The sequence below is a fragment of the Eretmochelys imbricata genome, chromosome 10 (genome assembly GCF_965152235.1).
Source record: "Eretmochelys imbricata isolate rEreImb1 chromosome 10, rEreImb1.hap1, whole genome shotgun sequence".
NCBI classification, from domain to species: domain Eukaryota; kingdom Metazoa; phylum Chordata; order Testudines; family Cheloniidae; genus Eretmochelys; species Eretmochelys imbricata.
This window is the reverse complement of record NC_135581.1, coordinates 20,392,122-20,416,928: the sequence shown is the minus strand read 5'-3', so window position 1 is coordinate 20,416,928 and position 24,807 is coordinate 20,392,122. Positions and strand designations below refer to the sequence as shown.

Genomic DNA, 24,807 nt, shown 5'->3' with positions numbered 1-24,807 from the left:
ATGCACTTAGAGCATTTGTGTGGGGACACATACAATCGACTGTATAAAAAAAGCTTTCTACAAAACTGACTTCTATAAATTCGACCTAATTTTGTAGTGTAGACATGGCCTAACAGATTAGTAACATCTGATATCAGAAGACTGAGCTCAAGGGATGTGTTCACAAAGGAGTCTATGTGGACATCTGCCACAAAGGGTTTGTGCACTAATATTCCGTACACATCATCCAGACTCGTAACTACCAGCTATGACAGAGTTCAGTGCAAAGCACCTGGTACAATACTGTCAGTCTTTGCTAGTGGACAGCAAAGAGCTTAGTAAAAGGAAAAAAATAAAATGAATTGAAAGCTTCTGAAACACAACATGTCTGTTGAAACAGTAGAAGGTGATTTTAGTAACTAAATAAGTGTTCGTGAACGAACGTTGGTAATGGGTTTTTCTGAGGATGCACAAGAAAATTTTAGAAACATTAAACGATGCACTCTACTTCAACTTTCCTTGTCCTTTGTATTTAAGGCCAACTATAGAAACTAGTGAAAAGTATGCTGGAACACTCAAGTGCCAGAATGATTACAAAAAACAGTACAATCAGAAGGATACTGTATGTTAACATTTTCTACAAGCGAATAGGGCTCCCTTTGAGATTCCTTTCAAAAAGGAAAGCTTTGGAATGAGTTTCAGTTTCACAGACCCAAAAAATGAACATGGTGAGTCTTGTGTTGGCCTGATACTTCTCCACTGCAGAAAAAGGCAGAAGAAAAATACAGGGGGGGGAGGGGGAAAGGGGGGAGTGAAATGCACCTTAATTCTGTCAGTGAGAACTACGGATACAAACATATTTCTGTCTGTGTTATAAAGTATGAAGTATCAGAGAGGGAGCCCTGTTAGTCTGGATCTGTAAAAGCGGCAAAGAGTGCTGTGGCACCTTATAGACTAACAGACGTATTGGAGCATAAACTTTCATGGGTGAATACCCATTTTTTCAGATGCATGTAGTGGAAATTTCCAGACGCAGGTATAAATATGCAAGCAAGAATCAGGCTATCCCTAGCCCAATTCTTGCTTGCATATTTACACCTATCCCTAGCCTGATTCTTGCTTGCATATTTATACCTATCCCTAGCCTGATTCTTGCTTGCATATTTATACCTGCCTCTGGAAATTTCCACTACATGCATCTGAAGAAGTGGGTATTCACCCACAAAAGCTTATTCTCCAATAAGTCTGTCAGTCTATAAGGTGCCAGAGTATGCAGTGTAGCTGTAGCCATCTCAGTCCCAGGATATGAGTGAGACAGGGTAGGTGAGGTATTCTCTTTTATTGGACCCACTTCTGTTGGTGAGAGAGAGAAGCTTTCGAGCCACACCTGAAGAAGAGCTCTCTGTGGCTCAAAAAGCTTGGTCCTTCTCACCAACAGAAGATGGCCCAATAAAAGATATCACCTCACCCACCTTGATTCTGTGATATAAAGTGACAGACAAGTACAATTTAAAAAACTGAAAAAAAAAGACAATAATAAACTAGGAACAGAGAAATCTTTATCATCAGGAATTACCTACATCTGAATCTGAAGGAGAGTTGCATGGAAAAAATTTAAACATAGTACACTAACCAGAAAAGGCTTGAATCAGATCCACTTTGATCACTGTGGAAGCACCTCTGCCTAGCACACATTTCTATTATGCTAGTTTCTACAAAAGTGCTCTTCAAGACTTGTGATATTCTCACTTTCCATAGAGATGCCAATAAGAATGACAGAAAGAACAACTGGCAGGAAAACAACTAAGCATATTTTTCTCATTTTATTACGACTGGATATTATATTTTTTTATATACGATTAGACATTAAATTTATATATATATTTAAGATTAGACCCTTTTGTGGAAAATAAATACAGAACCACCTTGGACCTTGATCCTCAAAAGAGGCAAAGCTTTGTGCTTTCACAGAGCTACACCACTTCAGTGGGGTTCCATCTGCATCGTTCTCTTTGCAGGATATAAGCTTTATTCTTAATAGTGTCTTTCACATAAATTGTTCCCAAATGTTTTACAGAATTAAACACTAGTTCAAATCTTTTAAAAATGAAAGCAGAAGGAGAACACACAGTTGGAGGCAAAGGAGAAAACAGTTTACAAATATGATCTGAAAATATATGGGGTGAAATCCCTGCCCTATTGAAGTCAAAGGAAGTTTTGCAACTAAGTTCAATGGAGTTAGGATTTCACCCATGGTGTTTATTTTAAAATTTTATTTATTTATAGGGTTTGGGGACTTTTTATATGGCACTTATCATGATGCAGGTGCTGTTAAGATACACAATGCTTTATGAACACAAGGTAGCAAACACGGTTTTCACACCGTCACTGACCAGACTGCATTTCAGGAGAACAGAGAGAAGGCTGGTGCTTTTTCAAAGGAAAAGGAAGTGGAATAGAGACAGTATATAGCATCTGAAACAAAACTGAATTCAATTCATGTTTCATTTTATAATTGTTATCTTTAAAAATATAACTGTAGAAAGCTACTTGTCATTGGAGGCCTTATGGCTTTTATTACTGCACTATTCTATTTCATTTTGTATGTCTGCTATGTGTTTAGAATTGTGTTGCTATGCAACAAGCTAGAATCCTCACAGTTTAGAAACCATTCTTCAGATTATAACAAGAGCAAAAGCCAGCCACTAAAAATCTTTTCTGTAATATTAAATTCGCCCCCCCCCTTACGGATGCCAATAAAACTTAAAGACCTATAATGACAAATCCTAAGAAAGAAAACATCTGAGTTGAACATTAACAAAAAAACATCGACTGTCATCAATATTTATACAATTATTCATGACTAATCAGTTGCATCTTAAGAAAAATGTTAACAAAAAATATTTATTGAACAGATATACAGCTTTATAAATTGTTTACAATGATCTATCTCTTCTCTCAAACAGAAATATAGTAATGGGAAATTCATTTTAATGTTAAAGGTTAGCTTTCATCGTAGCCCGAAAAGGCTAAATAACCTCTGAAATGCAGATTATACTCAATTTTAACTTTTTTCGTTTTACGGTAGATTAATTGGACATAATTCCATAGGCTGGAAATCATTTTCAAAGACCAACTACTCCCCCTAGTGATGACGAATTGTTCTATGTTGCTATAAATATTACAGCTCCTAATCCACAATTGACAAAATAATGCAGGAAGGCACAGTTTCCAGCTTGACTTACTATATTTCAGCCAAAGTAATAAAATAATTACATTTAAGTTTACTTTAGCAACAACATGAACAGATATTCTCTGGCACAAAATTAGTGTACAAACCCATGATATACACCTAATACTTAGAGAGACAAGCTGGGTGAGGTAATATCTTTTATTGGACCAACTTCTGTGGCTGAGAGAGACAAGCTTTCGAGGGACACAGAGCTCTTCTTAAGGCCAGGAAAAGGTACACCCAGCATCACAGCAAAATACAAGGTGGAACCGACTTTTTAGCATTAGTAATTAGCACATATTGTAAGGGACCATCCAAGGTAAAGTGGCCCGTTAACATCTCTGCAGTCATAGGACAAAAAGAGGGGGTTAGTGGGTTACAGATTGCTGTAATACGCCATAAATCCAGCATCTCTGTTCAGTCCATGATTTTTACTGTCTAGCAGAGTAATGAGTTTAAGCTCCCAGGCTTGTATTTTGAAAGTGTTGCACAGGTTTCCTTTGAGGATGATGACTGATAGGTCAGATATAGAGTGATTGCTTTGGGAAAAGTGTTCACCCACAGGTGATAGGTTGTTTCTGTCATATCATTTTCCTGTGTGGCAGGGTCTGGTACCACTTTAAATTGGTGTGTCCTGGTCTGTGGGAAGCTTGCTTCTGATGATAAGCTTTAAGAGGTTGGGGGGTTGCTCAAGCAGGGCTTGGGAAGCCACCTGCCTCCTCTCCTCCCAATAGCAGAGCTCGGGCAGTTAGCCCCTGCCCATGCCCCTCCTTCAGCAGAACTTGGGCAGTCCCCTCTCCCCTCCCCCACTTGTGGGCTTCCATGAATTTCTGTTTCCTGCCACCTGCCCATAACTTTTACTAAAACTACCTGTGACAAAATCTTAGCCTTACTGATAAGCTGTATGCCATTGCTGATATCCAAATGCCATTAACATTAATGTTAATAGCATGAGATTGGTTCCCCACAATACATTGCCATTAACTGGAAGCTGCTAATATCAGGATTGCTATTAAGGAGAATCTACTATATATTTTTGCGAATGAAATTCAATTGTTATTTCTGTCCTCCTGAATGTGATCTTGAAATACTGTTATAAAGTCAGAGTTTGAGGAAGCAGGCCCTGTCCACTAGCCCATCTGGAAAGCAATCTGCAGAGCCAGCCAGACAGTTGCCCTTCTTAAGTAACTGGGGAATAATAAAGCCTTGAGAACAAGAATACTTTTTTAAAGCCTTTTTAAAGATGTTGCAGAGATGCAAGGTTAGAGACTATGTAAATAAGTTCCCCACCTCACCTAAACTTCTACTAGCCTCATTTCTAGCCTCATCCTTCCGAATTGTTTACCCCTCTAACCCCACTGCAGTAGGTGGGAGAGGTATGGAGAGGAGTCAGACTCACATTTGTGATCGTGGCAGGATTGAAGTATTTTCCATAACAAATGCGTAGAACGAGTGGCAATGGGAGAAGTGGAGGGGTTTTCTGCTCTGGGCTAGATGTCAGGCAAAATAAACGGTATACTGCTTAAGATCAGCTCTCCACCAGCCAGTCTGTGGTATTTTATCAAATTAAACAATTACTCTGGTAATTGTTAAAGACATCTCTAATATGACAGTTTCAGAGCAGCAGCCATGTTAGTCTGTATCAGCAAAAAGAACGAGGAGTACTTGTGGCACCTTAGAGACTAACAAATTTATTTGGCCAAACCAGAGTCTCTATGCAAAAGAATAAATGGACAGAAATCAGACATTAAAGAATTATAACATTCAAAAAACCAGTTGGAGAACACTTCAACCTCCCTGGACACTCAATTACAGAACTAAAAGTAGAAATTCTTCAACAAAGAAAACTTCAAAAACAGGCTCCAACGAGAAACTGCAGAACTGGAATTAATTTGCAAACTGGACACCATTAAATTAGGCTTGAATAAAGACTGGGAGTGGATGAGTCATTACACAAACTAAAAACTATTTCTCCATGCCAATTTTTCCCCTACTGTTACTCTTACCTTCTTGTCAACTGTTTGAAATGGGCCATCCTGATTATCACTACAAAAGGTTTTTTTCTCCTGCTGACAATAGCCCACCTTAATTGATTGGTCTCGTTAGAGTTGGTATGGCAACCCATTTTTTTCATGTTCTCTGTGTGTATATCTTCCTACTGTATTTTCCACTGCATGCATCTTATGAAGTGGGTTTAGCCCACAAAAGCTTATGCCCAAATAAATTTGTTAGTCTCTAAGGTACCACAAGTACTCCTCATTCTAATATGACAGCATTTTGTGTAGTTGTTGGAGAAAAAAGGCTGGTGTCACATTGGCAACACAGTATCACAAGCTGGGAACTGCAGATTCAGAACCATCTCAGAACTCTCATGCCCACTGATAGCCAGCAGGTCAAAAGAGAACCACTGGGTGATCATCAGAGCAAAGGCTTTGCCTCACAGGAAACCTCCCAGAGAGAGAAAGAAAGCGAATGCGCACGCTATCAGTAGAGTTTGAAAAGCTAATTCTGAAAAGCACATACTGTCAATCTAAATGGTTCAAGCAAGTACTTACTAATTGTCATTGATTCTGGCACAGTGGCTGAAGGTAACATATTGCTTAAAGCATTCACCTGAACAGGAGTACTGGCATCCACTCTAGTTAAAAAGACAGAAGATCATTAATATTAACCAGAGGAACACAAAATGCTCAATTTAAAGACTAATAAGCAAGATTTGTAGAAGTAGAAACGATTAAATGACCACATTCTATTCATCATGTGTACATGTAACACAAAATAACATGCTGAACTCATAGATAAAGAGGAAAATACTTTTATTTTAATCCAAACTTATTTGAAATTTTTAAAAAAAAATCTATAACTTCTGCATGAATCTTAATTTATAAATATTGAAAATATTAATATTCAAATAGACAAACTATATGACTAATATATGGTGCAAAAATGACTTCCAGATGAAGTCCAGATACCATTTGACATAGGTCCTTTAGCATCATTAGAGATAATATAAAATATTAAGAAGATTATGAAAATATGGAAGTATGGATTTAGGCATTTGTCTTTCCAAATGTTTATAGAATTAATCTGATTAGTGGTGTGTTTTGAATATTGAGTAATTTTGGCTTGGGTGCCAACTTTACTTTGCATGTGCCTGTTTACCATTAGGTACTTCTGTTTTATAATTAGAAAATCTAAATTTGATTTACCTATAAGGAAGTTCAGATCCTCTCTGAGCCAGTTCTACTGCAAGAACAGCACTTTCATGCCCATCTCCATTCTCCAGGTTACCTAAAGTAGCATGCACAGGACATAAAATTAGTTAATGTAAAAAATGAGCAAAATCTAACAGTTGTCTGTTACACTTGTAACTAATAAAGGTAGTAAGGGTAAAATTTTCACAGCACATAAATCAAAATTTCACAAAGAAAATAGGCTTGTAAGTGCATAAGCCCCATTGACTGTCAATGAGACTTAGGTGCTTCTGAGAATTTTACATTTTGACAATTTTTAGTCATATTACATTTAGTGTGCTGACATTTTACAGTCACAATTTCATGTTTCAAAGTTCTGAGGAAATGCCTTCCCTGAAGTCCTGATGCTTAATTTAATTAAATATAAAATTTGATACTCATCACAAACAGAGCTGTGGGAAGTAAACTGGTGGTTTAAATCCAATCATAAACTGACATTTCGTAAATTTAAAAACCCACTATTACAACTGACATCTTTGTTGGCAGTCTTCTTACAGACAATGAGGATTAAATAAGTATAGAAGACCATTCACTTCCAGAGTTCATTCCATCATGTCATGATTTAGACATTAATGGGTCAGTGTGGAAAAGTTTATACCTCATACTGCATCTGTTGTGTATATTAAGAAGTTAATTTTTCTAAGTCATCCAGCTGACTATTTTATGTCCCTAATAAAAAATTAATCCATATTCATACCATCATCCTACATACAAAAGGCTGTCTCTATTTAATAGCCCCATGTGCCATTCAGTCCCTTATAAAACATTCAAGTGAAACAAAAATTCAATCATATTTCACTGACATTTTCTGCATATATCCAAAATATATTTTATCATAATGAGGTTTCCCACAAAATAAACCTAGAGGCATATGTTAAAACAGTACTGGATTAAAAAAAAAATGGAGAGAGAAGGTTGACAGTGTGTTGACAGTGATGTTGGGTTGAATAAGGAGGGGCATGTCTGTGTTTGTTTTTTAAAATGGTGCAGTTTAAAAAACCTCTGTCATTACTGAACTCTCTACTTTGCTTCCAAGAAACTGAATTTCAACCCCAAGTTGTGCTACCTCACAGTACATGGAGACTTGATGCGTCTTGACACATCCTTGAAGCATTACAATAAGGACTGAAGTCAAGGCATCCTTACAAATTAATGAAAAAGTATATTGTAACAATTTCAAAGTTATATCAGCTGCCTATAAATCAAGATGAAATATTAGGATTTTAGTACACACCATATCAATTCTGCAACAGTCCAAATGGTATGGTTAACAATCTTTTCATAATACTACCCTATTTTCCAATCAATTAAAACACTAAAAATTTCATCCCACCATTGCAGAGTAATTAGCAACTGTTTGTCACAGACCAAGCTCCAATGTTGTCAACTAAACAAACAAAGAAATCAAATTACTTGAATTATATTAGCAAACAAAATAGTTTCTCTCTGTGGGTGTTTTGGTCTGAAACCTGGTATAAAGTTTAAGGACAAATTAAAAAACTCAGAAAGATTGCTGACAGGGGTCTGAGGCTCACAATTCTTATTAAATGTAAAAAAAAAAAAAAAAAAAAAAAAAAAAGGGACTGCTCAGTTCTTCTCTATTCAACTACTGGGACAAGGTAGTATCTTTATGGACCAACTTCTTTTGGTGAGAGATGCAACCTTTTGAGCTTAAATAGAACTCTTCTTCAGGCCTCAGTCAGATTTGAAGAAGAGCTCTGTGTAAACTCAAAAGCTTGTCTCTCTCACTAACAGAATTGGTCCAGTAAAAGATATTACCTCACCCACCTTATCTTTCTAGTACACTGGACTGACACAGCTACAACACTGCATACAACTATTCAATTACTGATTATTTTATTAAAGTTGCAAGTATATGAAGCAACAATAGAGGGCAGTACAACATTACTTAATTCTTTTCAAGTTATATTCTTCGATTTTTACCACCATAATTATACAGAAAAATTGTTTAAAAAAACACTGCCCATTTATCTACCTCATCAATTAATAGTTCTCAAAAACTACAGAAATATACACCGCAGATTCAAAATGGAACTGCATATATTTGGAATGCTGCTGAACTGTGAAGCAGTCATTAAAAAGAGAACACATTCAAATAAACATGTTATTTTATGAAACAATTAGCCAAGTAACTAAACAAACTATATATTCTGGTGACACATTTATGGCAAAATAAAGAATCATTAATGTACACAGTTTTACAGACTCTCTCCCTGCCCTGGAGTTTGTGTTCCATATCATCTCAGGATCATAATCATTCAGAAAAATGATGTTGTAAAGATTACTGCTGAGTTGGTAAAAGGATTCTGGAAAGAAATGGGTTTTGGGGTGGAGTGTGCTTGCGTGCAAGGAGAGTGTGTTCCATCTGTAGAAGGAAACAGGATAGGCAAGAAAATACGAGTGTAAGAAAGGTGAAGGGGGCAGTAATGTAAAAACTAGGAACAGTGCAGGAAGAAATGAAAGCACAGATGTAGGAATACAGACATTAATAGACAATGGTAATCTTAAAGTAATCACATCGTTAGTTATGTACATCTGTTTTAATGGGCCATAATAAAAGCTACCTTACCAAGGTCTTTCAATTTATATCTCAGAGTATATCCAAATTAATCTACTTTCAGTCCCCACAGAAATCCTGTATTTTCTCCATGGCTCCTCTAACATCTAAATTAACACTACTGTAGTTATTGGAGGATGACAAATAAGTAAATTGCTATGAGAATTCAGTTCTCCATAGACCTTTCTGGCCGGGGGGTGGAGGAGAGAGAGACTGTGCTATGACATGCACCCAGCAGATGAGACTGAGACATAGCATTCAGCCCAACAGCCATATTTTGTATTTTCCTGTATGAAACCAACTTCATGTGACTTCAGTTATTAGTTATTTTTCTCTAGTTAGTATCTGCCTAAAACTTCTCTTCTGTAACTAAAACTTTACATTCCTTGGCCTCAACCCAACAGTGAATTCTATTTTTGAGACAATTCATTATAGTTTTATACACACATGAATTATACACACAAATTTAACCATCACCTATTGTACACATTAATCTTGTAATTTTACTATTGCAATATAATACTGAAGTATGCATATCATCATTTTGAATCAACTATATTCAAGTCCTTCAACGATTAGGCTTTTTAGGATTTGCAAGTGTCTGTGGTTGGCATCTATCAAAAACCAAAGCTTTGTTCCACGTCAGTACATTAAAATTTGCATTAGGCCATTTTAAATCTGTGGCATCCTGTTACTCCTTGACCTTTCAATCTCCACTTTCATACAAGTGGTATTGTTTTTTAAATTAAAATAATTTAGGTAGACGTTGTGTCATGAAATCATTGTGGAGGTCTAAATTCCATGTCAGGCACAAACAATATGAACGGACATACAGAAAACCAACATCCATATTATTAACATGTTTAGGACATTTAATACTTTGAAACTTCATAGTAGTAGTACCAAACTATTTATTAAAATAATGAATTTTTTTTTAAAAGAATAAAAGCTATTCTATCACACAACTGAAATGCTGACTTAAGACTACTCAAAGTTCATGTTCGCCTAGCCAGGCACACAGCATAAACTGCTAAGGATTTCAGAAACACAGCTGTTTTCTCCCCTCTCTAACATGTAATTTTTTTGGCAGTCCATGTAAAAATAATGAGTATGAGTGTAATTCTTAGTTCTCGTCTATTCTAGAAATTTTTTCAGTGAGCTGTTGAAAAATTACACGTAGCTGTGTTTTACAGTATATTCATATCTCCCATATTTTGAGGTGCTAAGCAGCGCCTGCATCAATTGCAACAGGAAAGACGATATTCAGCACCTGACAGGATTGGGAATCAAGTTCTCTTAATTTATATACTGTGCACAATTTAGCTATTCATATAGTGCCAGATTCTGCAAGGTACAGAGGGTCCTCAACTCCTATTAATGTAAATGAAAGTTGAAGACTGCTCAATACATCTCAAGAAAGTGCTCGGCACCTCTCAGAGTTGGGCTCACAGAAATCAAAAGAAAGCTGCCAACAACTGATTAAGTGCCTCCTCCTGCACAATCAAATATAATAAACTGTGAATTTAAGATGCACTCTCTCTCTCTCTCCCCCTCCAACCCTCCACCCCCTCAACTCCAGGAAGAGCATTGACATGGCATCCTCAACCAGGGTTACGACTCAGGGGAATTACATAAATTTGTTGCTCCCAAAATGACGGTTCTTTGCCTGTGCTCTGTATCCCTTTCACACCTCAACACAAACAAGTGTGCAGTTGTTTACTGTTATCTACACACACTTAGGACTGCACAATTTTTTTTTTGCCACTTTTAAAACATTTTTATTACTGTCCTCATCAGGCACACCTCTACAATTTAATAAATATTCCAAAATTCCAGTTTTAAATAATTTTGTTTTAGTTAACAATTCAGCATTTCAACAGAAATGTTTACATTTTTTAGTTAAGACAATTATAAATTCCTGCTACAAGATCTTTTACTGTAAACATTTTCACTGAAACCATTAAGGTAGTTCATTTTAAGTCCACAATAGTTTTCAAGATGGCAAGTATACTCAGTCCCACTGATTACTGAAAACCTATCAACTGGAACACTTTCCACACTGGAAGACATGCCAGAGAAACTTGCTCCTCCACAGCACCCCGGTATGTCTCCTGTGTCATATTATAATATGGAATACTCATAGAAACATACACATTTTCTGGCATCAGCAAGATAATTAACATGCAAGACAACCCATGTGCTGCATGGATCTACATCCATCCTCCATTAGCTCAGTTTTTAAGTTAATTATCTAAATAAATTGTACCAAGTATAGGTTTTCTTCTTGAAAACACCATCCTAGCCACCATGGATGTAGAAGCTCTTTACACCAAAATTCCACACGAAGATGGACTACAAGCTTTCAGAAACAGTATCCCTGATAAAGCTCAGCCACCAGGTGTGCCATAGCCTCGTGACTTTGGCCTCACCCACAACCATTTCAGATTTGGCGACACCTTATATTTTCAAGTCAGCAGCACTGCTATGGGTACCCACATAGCCCCACAGTACGCCAAAACTTTTATGGCTGACTTAGAACAACGCTTCCTCAGCTCTCATCCCCTAGAGCCCCTCCTCTACTTACACTATGTTGATGACATCTTCATCATATGGACCCACAGGAAGGAGGCCCTTGAAGAATTCCACCTGGATTTCAACAATTTCCACCCCACAATCAACCTCAGCCTGGACCAGTCCACACAAGAGATCCACTTCCTGGACACTACAGTGCAAATAAGTGATAGTGATATAAACACCACCCTATACCGGAAACCTACTGACCGCTACATATACTCACCTACATGCCTCCAGCTTCCATCCAGGACACATCAAACGATCCATTGTCTACACCCAAGCTCTAAGATTCAACCGCATTTGCTCTAATCCCTCAGACAGAGACAAACACCTACAAGATCTCTATCAAGTGTTTTAAGCATTCTTAAAACTACAATACCCACCTGGGGAAGTGAGGAAACAGACTAACAGAGTAAGACAGGTACCCAGAAGTCACCTACTACAGGACAGGCCCAACAAGAAGAATAACAGAACACCACTGGCCATCACGTACAGCCCCCAGCTAAAACCTCTCCAGCACATCATCAACAATCTACAATCTATCCTGGAAAACAATCCCCCACTCTCACAGGCCTTGGGAAGCAGGCCAATCCTTGCTTACAGACAGCCCCGCAACCTGAAGCAAATACTCACCAGCAACTACACCCACACCACACCTCAGAAACACTAACCCAGGAACCAATCCCTATAACAAACCCTGTTGCCTTCTCTGTCCCCATATCTACTCTAGCGACACCATCGTAGGATCCAACCACACCTCATTCACCTGCACATCTACGAATGTGACATATGCGATCATGTGCCAGCAATGCCCCTCTGCCATGTACATTGGCCAAACCAGACAGTCTCAACGTAAAAGAATAAATGGACACAAATCAGACATCAGGAATGGTAACATACAAAAGACAGTAGGAGAACACTTCAATCTCCCTGGACACTCAATAACAGATTTAAAAGTAGCCATTTTTCAACAAAAAAAACTTCAGAAACAGACTTCAAAGAGAAATTGCAGAGCTACAATTCATTTGCAAACTTAACACCATCAATTTGGGCTTGAATAGGGACAGTCTGTGGCTGGCTCACTACAAAAGCAATTTTCCCTCTCTTGGTATTGACATCTCCTCATCAGTTATTGGGAGAAGACCACATCCACCCTGACTGAATTGGCCTTCAACACTGATTCTCCACTTGTAAGGTAACTCCCCTCTCTTCATGTGACAATATATATTTATGTCTGTATCTGTAATTTTCACTCCATGCATCTGAAGAAGTGGGTTTTTTACCCACAAATAATTATGCCCAAATAAATCTGTTATTCTTTAAAGTGTGGTCGGACTCTTCATTGTTTAAATAAATAGTGTAATGCACAAAGTTAGTATTCAAAGGATGTGAATAAAATATTCATCGAGTCAGAATGCAAAATGCATGCTGAAAATGTGGTGGAGAATAAAAAGGGAATTGACTTCTTGAAGTTTACACAATATATGCCAAAACATGTGCAATTATATTTTATAGCTAAAAAGGGTATTTTTTTCCATTTATTTAAAAAACAAATTCTAGTATACAGCTGGCTAAAGCCCATTTGGGAGATTCTGGAATTCATATAAATAATACATAGCTACTGTATTACAATCACTAATAAAGAGAAGCATGTGGAATTGATAGTATGCCAAATCAAATACATACAGGTAAAATTTGAACGTACATGTTTATCAAGAATGATAGCTCTGAAGTTGTATAAAAATTATGGTACATAAGAACATGGTTTCAACACAGTAGAGAACTAGAGCAGTTTATTGAAATTAGAGAATAGTAAATACCTACCAATCTGGGAGTAAGAACCAACAGCACTGACAGGAAACAGAATATCTGAATTATCATTCAGGATCTGCAGGGGAGTCCAAGTGCATATCTGTGAATTGCATGTGCCCCCTTCATGTGGCCTAAATAAAAACATATGATGGGCAGTGATCTGTGTTTTATGTATTTCTCTGAAATATAATATACAATTATTAATTTTGTACAAAAAGAAAAGGAGTCCTTGTCGCACCTTAGAGACTAACCAATTTATTTGAGCATGAGCTTTCGTGAGCTACAGCTCACTTCATCAGAAAGCTCATGCTCAAATAAATTGGTTAGTCTCTAAGGTGCCACAAGGACTCCTTTTCTTTTTGCGAATACAGACTAATACGGCTGTTACTCTGAAACCTGTAATTTTGTACAGCATTTTCAGGATAGAAGTTGCGATAAGTTATGCTAGGAAAGAATTGTATCTCAGTTCTCCCTCCTCTCCCCTCCCCAACTCCAGCCCTTGTGAGTACATGTATGAAGAAATGTTTCAAACATAACACAGATTCACAGCAGAGCTGGCTGGTCCAAAGTAGGCAGGCAGGCTGGGCAGTGCCCTGTTCTCCACCTTCAGTGCCCAGTGGTCTGCCAAACATGATCAGGAAAAGGATGGGGGATGCAATTTCAAGAAACAAAATATTAAAACTGTGTCATTTAAAAAACAAACATCCAGGTGATCACGTACGAAGGATGGGAAAATCTCCAATGGGTAAGGGTTGGTTTGAATGTATCATCCAAAAGTTTGGATGGCTATTTAAAACTTGAGTCTGAAAAGCTCAGCTGGAAATCTCACAAGTTTTTCTTCTGGTCCTTGCCAGAGATCACAAGCGAAGACCACCAGATTTTACATTTTGACCATATGAATTATTTGGATAAGTTATAGTTTGATTCTAAAAATAGGTAAAAGTTTAGGGATCTTATAGGTCAGGCAAATTAATTTTCCTGTTCCTATTAAGCACTTGAAGCAAAGTAGAATTGCACAGACAGTTTAGTTTTGGCTCTATGTACTCACTTTTCTGAAACTTTTGTTTCATCTTCCACACCTTTGTTTCCCAATATCTTTCCATATATCTCTTCCTCATTCTCGTCTACATCTTCATCATCAATACTCTTCACATCAAGCTTCTGGTAACTACATTCTCCGTTCAGAAACATGGAATCGCTTTTCCACAAATGGGTATTCTGATTTCCGTTTAAATTTTGAACAAGAGAGCCTTCAGAGAAAGGTAACACAAAAGCTGAAGACTTGTCTGAGTTCTCTTCTGAGCTTTCTCCTGCAACTGCTGTCTTTAAAGTATCTCCTAAATTTTGTTCATCTTCCTCCTCATCAAATGAGATGATGTGTGTTACCCTTTTCTTCTTCTTTCGATCTTTTCTACATTTTAAATCTGGTGGCAACAAAAGAAAGATTTACATATTTTAGAGAAAAGCAGCTAATAACAAATGTAGAAACCTAATTCATGTTTTAGGACTTTACTGCCTTTCCTTAAGGTAAACATACATCATGATGGGACAGGGGAAACAAAACACACACAAAAAGATTTTTCCAGGATTAAGGCTGCCAAAGCAAGTTGGCACACTGCTAAAATGACATCTCTGAAATAAAAAGATAATGTATTTAATATCCTCCCCGCCCCAATCAATCAAGTCGCTAACATTTTTGATAGCTCCTCAGGGAACCTTGATGGGAAGTGTTTCACAGGAAGAAATTCCAGATACTTTAAAAGAGTATTCCGTGGCAATTATTTAAGAGTACTATTACAAGTAGAAAAGGGTTAAAATGACAAAGAAACGAAAAGGGTTAAAATGACAGATAAAATTAGTGTTTGCAGTGTTGGTCCCAGGAGACTAAAGGTAATATCTTTTATTGGACTATCTTCTGTTGGTGAAAGAGATAAGCTTTGGAGCTACACAGAGCTAAAGAAAGCTCGTCTCTTTCACCAACAGAAGTTGGTCCAATAAAAGATTTTACCTCACCCACCCTGAGTCTCAGACAAGATTAGTGACAGACCGTAGAATACTTATAAAACCTCATGGGTTTATATTCTTTACCTTTAAATGTACTTTTGAACCTGTTAAGCAGTTTATTTAAAGGACCCCTAACTAAATGTCTTCGACTTTGAAGAGCTGTTTTTGAGGAGGTGGGGGGATGGAGGTAATATTTGTTTGTGGTAGCATACTGGAACTCTCTCAGAGAAAGAAAAGTTCAATATATATTTGGAAATTTCTCATTTTGTCCCTTGCCCCCATTCCACCTACCCCACCCCACCCATATCGCTCTCTCTCTCACACACACACACACACACCCCTACCTCTATACCATTCAGCTAAACTAATATTACAGTTTTCTGCCTTCCCCTTTTGATCTAGAAGGCAGGGTGGATTTGATTTAAATCATGATTTAAATCACTAGTCAGGAAAACTCGATTTAATCATGGATTTCTACATAAAAGTGCATTCTTGTTGATTGTTATAACCTTAATACATATTCTTCACAACTCAGAGACAGATGTAGGTTTCATTTTTAGAAGGTACACACTATACAGTTTAAGTGATTTATTTTGAAATCTTTTCAGATTAGTTTTACAGCTATATCAGAAAATGAATGATTGGTTATTTCATTTATCAAAGGTAACTGAAGCAGATATTTATGAAGTCATTGGGAGGTGAACTATCTCCAATTCAACAGGTTAATCATTAATATTTGGAGGATTTTCTTGCCATGCTGTATTAGGAGGAGAACATCACCAGACAGACATTTAATTTTTTTTATCTAATTAAAACAACAACGCTATGTATTCTGGATTTTTTTCTGCAACAGCAAACATATAACATTTTTTAAAAACAAGCATATGAATTTTTGAATTTAATTAAACATTCAAGTTTTTTAAAATCAGGTTTGTTTTTGTTAAAATTGGTTTTAACTAAAATAAATGAAAATTTTAAAAAAAAACTAAATCAACTGTCAGCCACGTGAACATGAGAAACTTAAAATATCGGCTTCTGCAGCTAACTCAGACGTCTTCACCTTCATTTTCCTGTATGTTCATAATCTGGAAAAGAAAAACAAGCTTTCCTGCTTTTTCAGATCCCAAACGATTTCTCAATTTGGAATGAATTAGTCCGAAGGAAGAAAATATTCTTTCTACACCAGCAAAAAAAGCTACTGCTGTTAAATGTGAGATTATCACTTCAACAGTCTCGGAATCCAAGTCCTTAAGTGACTTCCACAGTTCACTGGTGTGACTTTCACCAGTTCACTGGTGTGACTTTCTTTAAAACATCATCAGCAGACATATATTTCTTGAATGGTTCACCCTTAGCGCTGAAGTTTATTATAGTTGACATTATGGAAGAATGATTGCTGGATGTCCATGTCATAGCCAACTCCTCTTCTTCAGCAGTTAAGGTTTTACCCTGGTACCAAATATTGAGAATATTTGCAAGAAAATGAGCTAGAGATAGTGCTTGTCCCATTTGTTTTTTTAATGCTTGTAATTTAACTCTGTCATTGCATATTTCTCTTTTTAAGATCTCACTCAGTTCCTTCCAAATTTCAACAGCGTCAGCAATAAAACAGCTATTTCCCTGAATTTTATTCAAGAACACAGAAATAGGCTTCAGGGTACTCAGCATATGTTCAACATTTCTCTTAAGCCCAGTGTTGAGAACTTTGGCTGTGACAGTGCCATCTATTTTTTCACATATTTATTCACAAACTGTTGTCAGATTAGGCCACTTCTGGATATACTGAGTTCCATCGCACGTCTTGTGGGAGAGTTAGCTTGGTTCCTCCCATTTTTTTCAGAGCAGCTGCTGCAAAGTGGCTGTTAAGGAAGTACTTTGAAATTTCAACATTAGCCTTTATTTCTGGAACACTGACGTCTTTGGCTAGGAGGTACATCAAATGAGCAATGCAACTGTATGTTATTAGCTTGGGACTCTCTTCAAAATAATTTCTTCTCATCTTGCATACTTTTGGAGCATTGTCTGTGACCAAGCTGTGTACTAGACATTTAGATTTCTTTTCACAGTTTGTTATAGCTTTTACAGCTCCTTCTTGTAAGCATTCTGCTGTGTGGGCATTTCCTGATGTATCAATTGTTTCTGTAAGGAAGACATTCCCTTCTTCTATTGTTACGCAAGCATATACAACAGGATCATTATGAACATTGCTCACCCATCAAGACTCAGGTTAACAATTTTATCCTCTAACCTTTTGCACACTGCTCAGTTTCTCTTTCATACACTTAATCCAGCAATTTGCTGCTCTGTTGGGTGGACTGTTTCCTGGTCTTAATGACTGAAGCATGTTAATGAAGTGTGGGTTCTCAATCACACAGAAAGCAGTTTGTTGCATAAACAAACCAGGCAATTTTTTCATCCATTACCACTTTATATAATCTGCTGGTTCTTATCACAAACTTATCTATGGCTGCTTCTGGATGATGGAGATTTTTTTTTTCTTTTTGCTACAAGTCATATACTCTGGCTATGTGACATACATGATGTGACTGAAACACTATAATTGGCAGATAATTCTGAAACTATAGAAAATTATGGTGATCTTGAACGTGGATAGTCTTCGGAATCCTGTATGTTGAGGATGGATTCTCCTAAACAAAATAAGTCAATACAGTTATTTAATTATTATTACCATACTGTTCATTTAGTATTACTCATTGCATTCACTGTCACTCATTACTACTTTAAAGGTGAAACTGTAAAAGGAAGATCTGCCTATTTCAGCTATTTATTTTTTTAACACAACTGCATCTAAAATGATAGTACCACAGAGTAACAACTACATTTTTTGCTCAAACATGAGAATTCAAGAATAGTCCAGAAGGAAGACAGGCAGTCCTTAAGAAAGAAGTACGCAAAAAGTTTACCAACCTGAAGATCCTGCATGTTCAGACATGTTCCTTTCATCATCTTCAAAGCAGCTTCCTCCTGAGAGGGAACACTTCTCATGATGTTGTTTCATTCGCGAAACCCGGCCTTGCATTTCTTTGTTGCACTGTTTGCATTTTGCACGCATGCCTGTCTTACCAACAGGTAGAGGAATGTCTTTAAAATATTCCCAAATTAGGTCTCTTTTACGGCCTGCTGCCATTATAGGTTTTCCCTTCTAGTGAGAGAATGGTATGGTAGATCTAAAATCAATGAAGGCTACACTCAAAGACCTCAAGACTTCTGGAATATGCTGCTCAAATAGTTTCACTTTTGTTTCGACTGCCTGTCCGTCCCTTCTCACATTTATCTCCAGACTTCTCCTTGTCCAGATCTATTCCGCTCACAACAATCTTCTATTCATTGAACTTTTTGAAACTTTGCACTTTTAGAGAAAGGTAAGGGATTGACTCTGTGTATGCAAATTTGCAGAGGGACAATAGGTTTGAGGTCTGTTATTTCTCATCTCTATATATTATTTATTTATTTAAAAACATTTTTGCTGTTAACAAGCATGTTATCTCTGGAGACACAAATCCAGTTTAAGAACTGCAAAACTAAGCATTTCTGATAGTATCTTCTAGTTTGAGCACTAATCCCATTGGGTAGATAGAAAGATTAAACCTAAATAATCAGAAGCCCCTGGAACCCCATAAGATTGGGTCCCTAATCCATGAACTATTGGAACTCATTAACAAAACTTTTCTTAAACATGTATATATTGTCTCATACTATAGAATTATACTTTTTAATCCCTATTCCATGATGAGATATCTTTGAGCTATAATGTATCATATGTGATACAGGAAGGCCAAGTAGCATCTGCCAGGTATTTTACAATGATTTAGAGGTGTGCCATAACAAATTTCAAGTGAAAATCCCAAACAATCTTCAAGAGATTATAATTTTCTGCTCCCAGAGATACAAATAGCACAATGCACATATCCATTATACAGAAGAGCTTTTCATTTTCCCTTGCACCAACATTTCCAAACATTTACTTTTCTTAAAAATGAACCTACCAGTTTTAATAGAATAATATTTAAATTATATATTATATATTTAAATTATAATATATTTAAATTATGTGTAACAAATATCTTTAATGATTTAAATAATTTATTCTTTTAGAGTCTTCCTTAATTTAAAAAAATTAAATATTTGAGCACTTTATATACTTTTTAATTATGTTAGTATCCCCAAAATGCTTACCAACACTAACATTCTTTGATAGAACTGGAAGTGGGTCAGAGTCTTGATCGGGTTTTATTAAAATGGAAACAGCAGAGGATGCTGTTATCTCTCTTAGAAGGCTGCTAACACCTTGGGTGGATTCCTTCAGCAATGAGGTTACATTTTGCGTGGATTCTTTTAAAAGATCAGAGACGGTAGGAGTGCATTTGCTCTGCCCATTTAAGTCCTTGTTGTCGATGTTGATTGCAAAAAGAATGGAGTTCAGACCTATAGATAAAGCAAAAAGAAAAACCATACAATAACATAACTGAGTGCGTATTTGCAATGATATTTCATACACAAATGAAATTAATAGAACATTAAGGCTGCAATGAGGAAGTGTAAAAATAAATCCACAATGAAGAGTAGATTTTAACACTGCCTCCTTCTGTAATTCACTAATCACATACTATCTCAAATATGACATAGTGGAAGATCTGTGCTGATGACTCACAGATCTACCTCTCTCCTCTGGACCTGTCTCCTTCTGTCCAATTAAAATATCATCCTGTTCTCTGACATTGCCTTGTGAATGTCTAGCCATCACCCAAAGCTTAACATGGCTAAAACAGAGTTCTTAATCATATCCCTCCTCCAACCATCCCCACTAATTCCTTTATTGATCACTGTGGACAACACCTCCACCTGCCTGCCACTTAGGCTCCTAATGTGGGCATCATCTTCAACTCGGAACTCTCTCTAGGTCCTCACGTCTAGGCTATATCTAAATCTTGCCAATTCTTTATGTATTATATCTCTAAGATATGGCCTTTCTTATCCACCCATGCAGCTAAAAATTCTCATCCAAGCTCTCAACTAGCATTTCAATCACTCCAACATCATTCTTTCTGCCTTTCACAAATACAATCTTGCCCAATTTACATCCATTCAGAATGCTGCTACAAAGATCATTTTCCTAGCTTGTTGCTTTGACCATATCATCCCTCTCTTTACATCCTTCCACCAGCTCTATCACATCCAACATAAGCTGCTCGTCATCACTTCCAAGGCCCTTCAGGGTCTATCTGAATGCTACCTATGATCTTGCATTCACTATTAAGATGTTGATGCTCGCCTATGATCAACCCATACATTTTCTCACAAGCATCTCTGTGCTCTCTCCCATGCTGCCCCTGATGTTTAGGAGGAGCTCCCAATAAATATCCGCAAAACTAACTCATTACCCTCCTTGAAAATCCTTCTCAAAAATTCTCCTTTGTTGTAATGCCTCCAAAAAAAACAAAAACAAAAACAAAAAAAACAACACCTCGACAACAGGTAGACTGCTGGTTTGCAGAGACCACTGCCTATCATGTTGACCAATACTGTCTTTGTTTCCCTGTACAACTGTTCCCTATCCACCTGTTGGCTCTTTTCTTATACTGAGACTGTGAACTCTTTGGGGGCACAGACTGTCTTTTTTGTTGCTTGTACAGTGGCTACTACAATGGAGTCCTAGGCCATGACTATGGCTTTTAGGCATTAATGTAATAAAAATAAATAAGAAGGAACATTACACAGAGGAAGGATGGTCCATTGGCTAGAACATTAACTTGGACTTGCCAGACCAAAGTTCAATTCCCTATGATCTTGGATACAATTCAAGAAATAGTATGCAGTGAAGTAAGCCTACTGCATTGCACACATTGTCAAAATGCTGCTTTAAGTTGTTTTGCTGTTAAAAAAAATAAGTCAGTCCTCTTATGAATAAGATCTCCTAATTATTTTCTTTTTTGCTGGTGTACTGATACAGCAATATAAACTACAATTTTTAAAGATAAAAGTTTGTAAGCAAAAAGTTAAAGCTCCCACACAAAGTATTTCCACCACGTAGAGACATACAAAACCTCAGTACTCCCTCTGTAATTTAAGCTGGTGCCAATATCCAATGTTATGAATGCCCCATTTCTGAGTACATAAAATGAACCAGCACTTGTCTCACCAACAGCACCCAACTCATTATTTTACAAAGTGCTTTGCAATTACGACAGAAATAAGCACATCCCAAAAATGAAGTCTCTCTCACAACAGTATCATTCAGAGTTTGCCTTAAAATGTCCAGGCTTACCAGCTGCCATCGTAGGGATCATACTAGAACGTTCTTCATCCATCATAAAAGACCAGTCTTCATAGAAGACACTATAGATTGAAAGATAAACGTAAAGCCACATTGCTGCATACTCTTCATTTAACATACATTGTTTTTGAAAAGAGGAAACATGGCACATATCAGCTGCACAGAGGCTCAGATACGTCAGCTGATCCAAATACAAACTGCAGTGGCCCTTTAAAGAGCCTGATATGCACTGGATGGGAGGAAGAGTAATATAAACTCTAGGCAATTCTAAACTAAAAGCAGTGAAGCCTATTCAAATGTGAGTTGTATAAGAGTGAATACTGGGAGTTAAATGAAATAGCCTGCCTTTGACCTTCGCATTTTCTAATAAGATGCAAGTCATTCAGATCAGGAATCTCTCTGCTGTAAGACTAAGTTTATAGTAATACTAGCAATTACTTCTGGATAAACAGCTATATTAACAACCATATCACTTATCACTGCATATCCATGTAGTTGCCATATTTGAGAAATCCAACATTTCACCTATAGCTACCAAACCATTTTGGATCAAGTCAGAAAGGATAGATATAAACAAATAATCAGAACAGAGCAAGATCTCCTGTGTAAAAAAACTGAGCTGTTGAGCAATGAATGATCAGGACCAAGCAAATTATTTAGGCCTTACTCAACCTGGACGTAAAGGCACTAAAGAATCAAAGAGAGGTTGATGTGATTCCTGTAAGTAATAGGCAAGAGACTGTTAACTAAACATGTTGGGCTAAACCTTTCCTTAGCAAGCACCATACTCTATCATTACACATTAAATGGATGGTTAAAGAATGGGATAGCAAAAAATTTATTGGGTCAAAAAATTGAAACTGTGTTCTTATAAACTGTAAAATAAAATAAATAAAGGGAAGAAAACAGAATTTTGTAGTTTGTAACATTTTGCGTGTCTACTAATTATCTGTGTTGTTTATTAGATTTTGACTCTTCAGATCAAGGACTATCATATAATGTGTATGTACAGTACCCAGAAGAATAGTGCCCAATCCTGACTAAGGCATTTAGACTCGTTCGGGAGCTTGCTCTCTCCCTTACCTTCACCCCACGCAGAACACAAGGCCTTAACGGCTGCCTTCCATCTTTTCCCGTCTCCTGCTGCAATCTTAACGTCTTCCAATGTCATTTTGACAGCTTTCAATTCTGCTTCTCTTGTGCATTTCCATGTTTGTTATCCTGAGTCTGCCTCATCATCTCTTGCTTTGGAGATTTCAGTTCAATGCCTGTCTCATCATGTTATTGGGGTCTTTCTTGCATGTATGTCCTAGACACCTCCATTTTCATTCCATAATTTCCTGTCCTATCAGTTTCTGTTTTGTCCTCCTCCAGAGTTCTTTGTTTGTGATTTTTTTCTCAACATCTGACATAGAGGATTTGTCTAAGACAGCTGTTACTGTCTAAACTCCAAGTTTTCATCAAGGTCTTATCAAGACTTCACGTTTCAGCACTGTATAGTAAAACTCATTTTATAATCACGTTAAATATTCAAAATTTAGTTCAGAGGCCAAGATTTCTGTTTTTCCAGATCAGCTTTGGCATTTCTGGATTTCACTATTCTAGCTTTAATGTCTTACTAGGCTGCCAAGATATGTGAACTATCAGACTTCTTCTAAGTCAGTCTTAGAAAGTATTATTGGTGTTTCTTGTTGTGTTGATACTTATGTTTTTTGTTTTCTCTATGTTGATTTGCAACCTATGTGCATAGGCCAGGAGATCATTTGTTTTGGCTTGCATCTCTTGATGGGTATGGGATAGCAAATTGATGTAATCTGCAAAGTCAAGGTCCTCTAACTTCAGTGTGGAAGTCCATTATATGCCCCTTGGTTGTTCTGTAGTCTCTCATTACCCAATCGACTATCAATAAAGAGATCATGGATGACACAAGACATCCTTTTCTGATGCCCATAGTAACCTTGAATGGTTAAGTCAATTCACTGTTGTGTGTTTCCTGGCATGTCATAATTAAGGTTAAGATTCTGTCACTGGTGTTTTTACTAAGAGTCAGGAACAGGTCACAGGCAACAAACAAAAATTCACAGAAGCCCACAACCTGTCCCTGACTTTCACTAAAAATATCCTGAGGGGAGGGGGACTAACAACCAAGTGCTGCTGGGGGCTGACCCCCAGCAGCTGCCCTACCCCCGGTGCTTCTCCAGCCCCAGGGAGGCTGACCACCAGCCAGCAGCTCAAGAACTGACCACCGGCCAGCTGCTCCGAGGCTACTACTGCGGCAGGGTCTGACTGCCGCTTCTCCAGCCCCGTGGCTGACCCAACGCCAGCTGCTGCTTCAGCCCGGAGGCCGCTGCTCTAACAGCCCCAGGGCTGACAGCTGCTCCAGCCCTGCCCTGGAAGAAGTCACAGAGGTCCCAGAAAGTCATGGAATCAGTGACAGAATCATATCCTTAGTCATAATAGATCTGAATGTTCACACATTTTTGAAGGATAACATAATGGCATAGCAACTTCCATAAAACTGTTCGATCCTCTGTTCCAAAGGCATTTTTGAAATCTTCATAATTCATTTAACACAGCGACTATCACTATCAACAGCTCTTTCAAGATATGCTACTATTTGATCTATACATGATTTCTCCTGTCTGAACCCAGCCTTTCCCTGTCTGTGATGCTTCCCGGGGGGGTACCCAGGGTTGTGAGGCATCTTGCTACCATCTGCCCTTGGTGTGAGGTCTGTGCCTGCTGTGGATCAGCTCCCTGATTCTAACAGCCTCTGGCAACACACACACTGTCTTCCAGGTCTCCAGAAGCCTATCTGTGCAGGTTAGCAATAGGCTCATATGAATCCCTGAGTCCTCTGAATGTCCCTCTGGAGTGCCCAGACGTTAGTCCACTAAACACTCAGAGAACTCTCAGATTCTCCATTCTCAAAGGAATAGTATATACCAAGGTATTTGATTCCTCTCATGATCACAACTCTGCTTAACCCATAGCACTCTGATACGTTAATAAACTTATTCTTGTTTTCACTATAACCAAAGAACAGAGATTCAAATGATAGTAAATAAGTATATTAGAA

The 24,807-nt window shown here is 37.5% G+C and overlaps 1 protein-coding gene across 4 annotated transcripts in view; it reads right to left on the bottom strand.

Annotated features, from left to right (window-relative positions):
- Positions 1-24,807, bottom strand: part of SNX29 (sorting nexin 29) — a 459,980-nt gene that overhangs the window by 394,316 nt on the left and 40,857 nt on the right. For all 4 annotated transcript variants that reach the window (XM_077828715.1, XM_077828713.1, XM_077828712.1 and 1 more), the window contains 6 exons: positions 21,720-21,790; positions 19,631-19,879; positions 14,478-14,853; positions 13,442-13,560; positions 6,421-6,502; positions 5,767-5,849 (listed from right to left, as the gene is read on the bottom strand). In XM_077828715.1, coding sequence (XP_077684841.1) covers positions 5,767-5,849; positions 6,421-6,502; positions 13,442-13,560; positions 14,478-14,853; positions 19,631-19,879; positions 21,720-21,790 — 980 coding nt within the window. The remainder of the gene's footprint in view (positions 1-5,766; positions 5,850-6,420; positions 6,503-13,441; positions 13,561-14,477; positions 14,854-19,630; positions 19,880-21,719; positions 21,791-24,807) is intronic.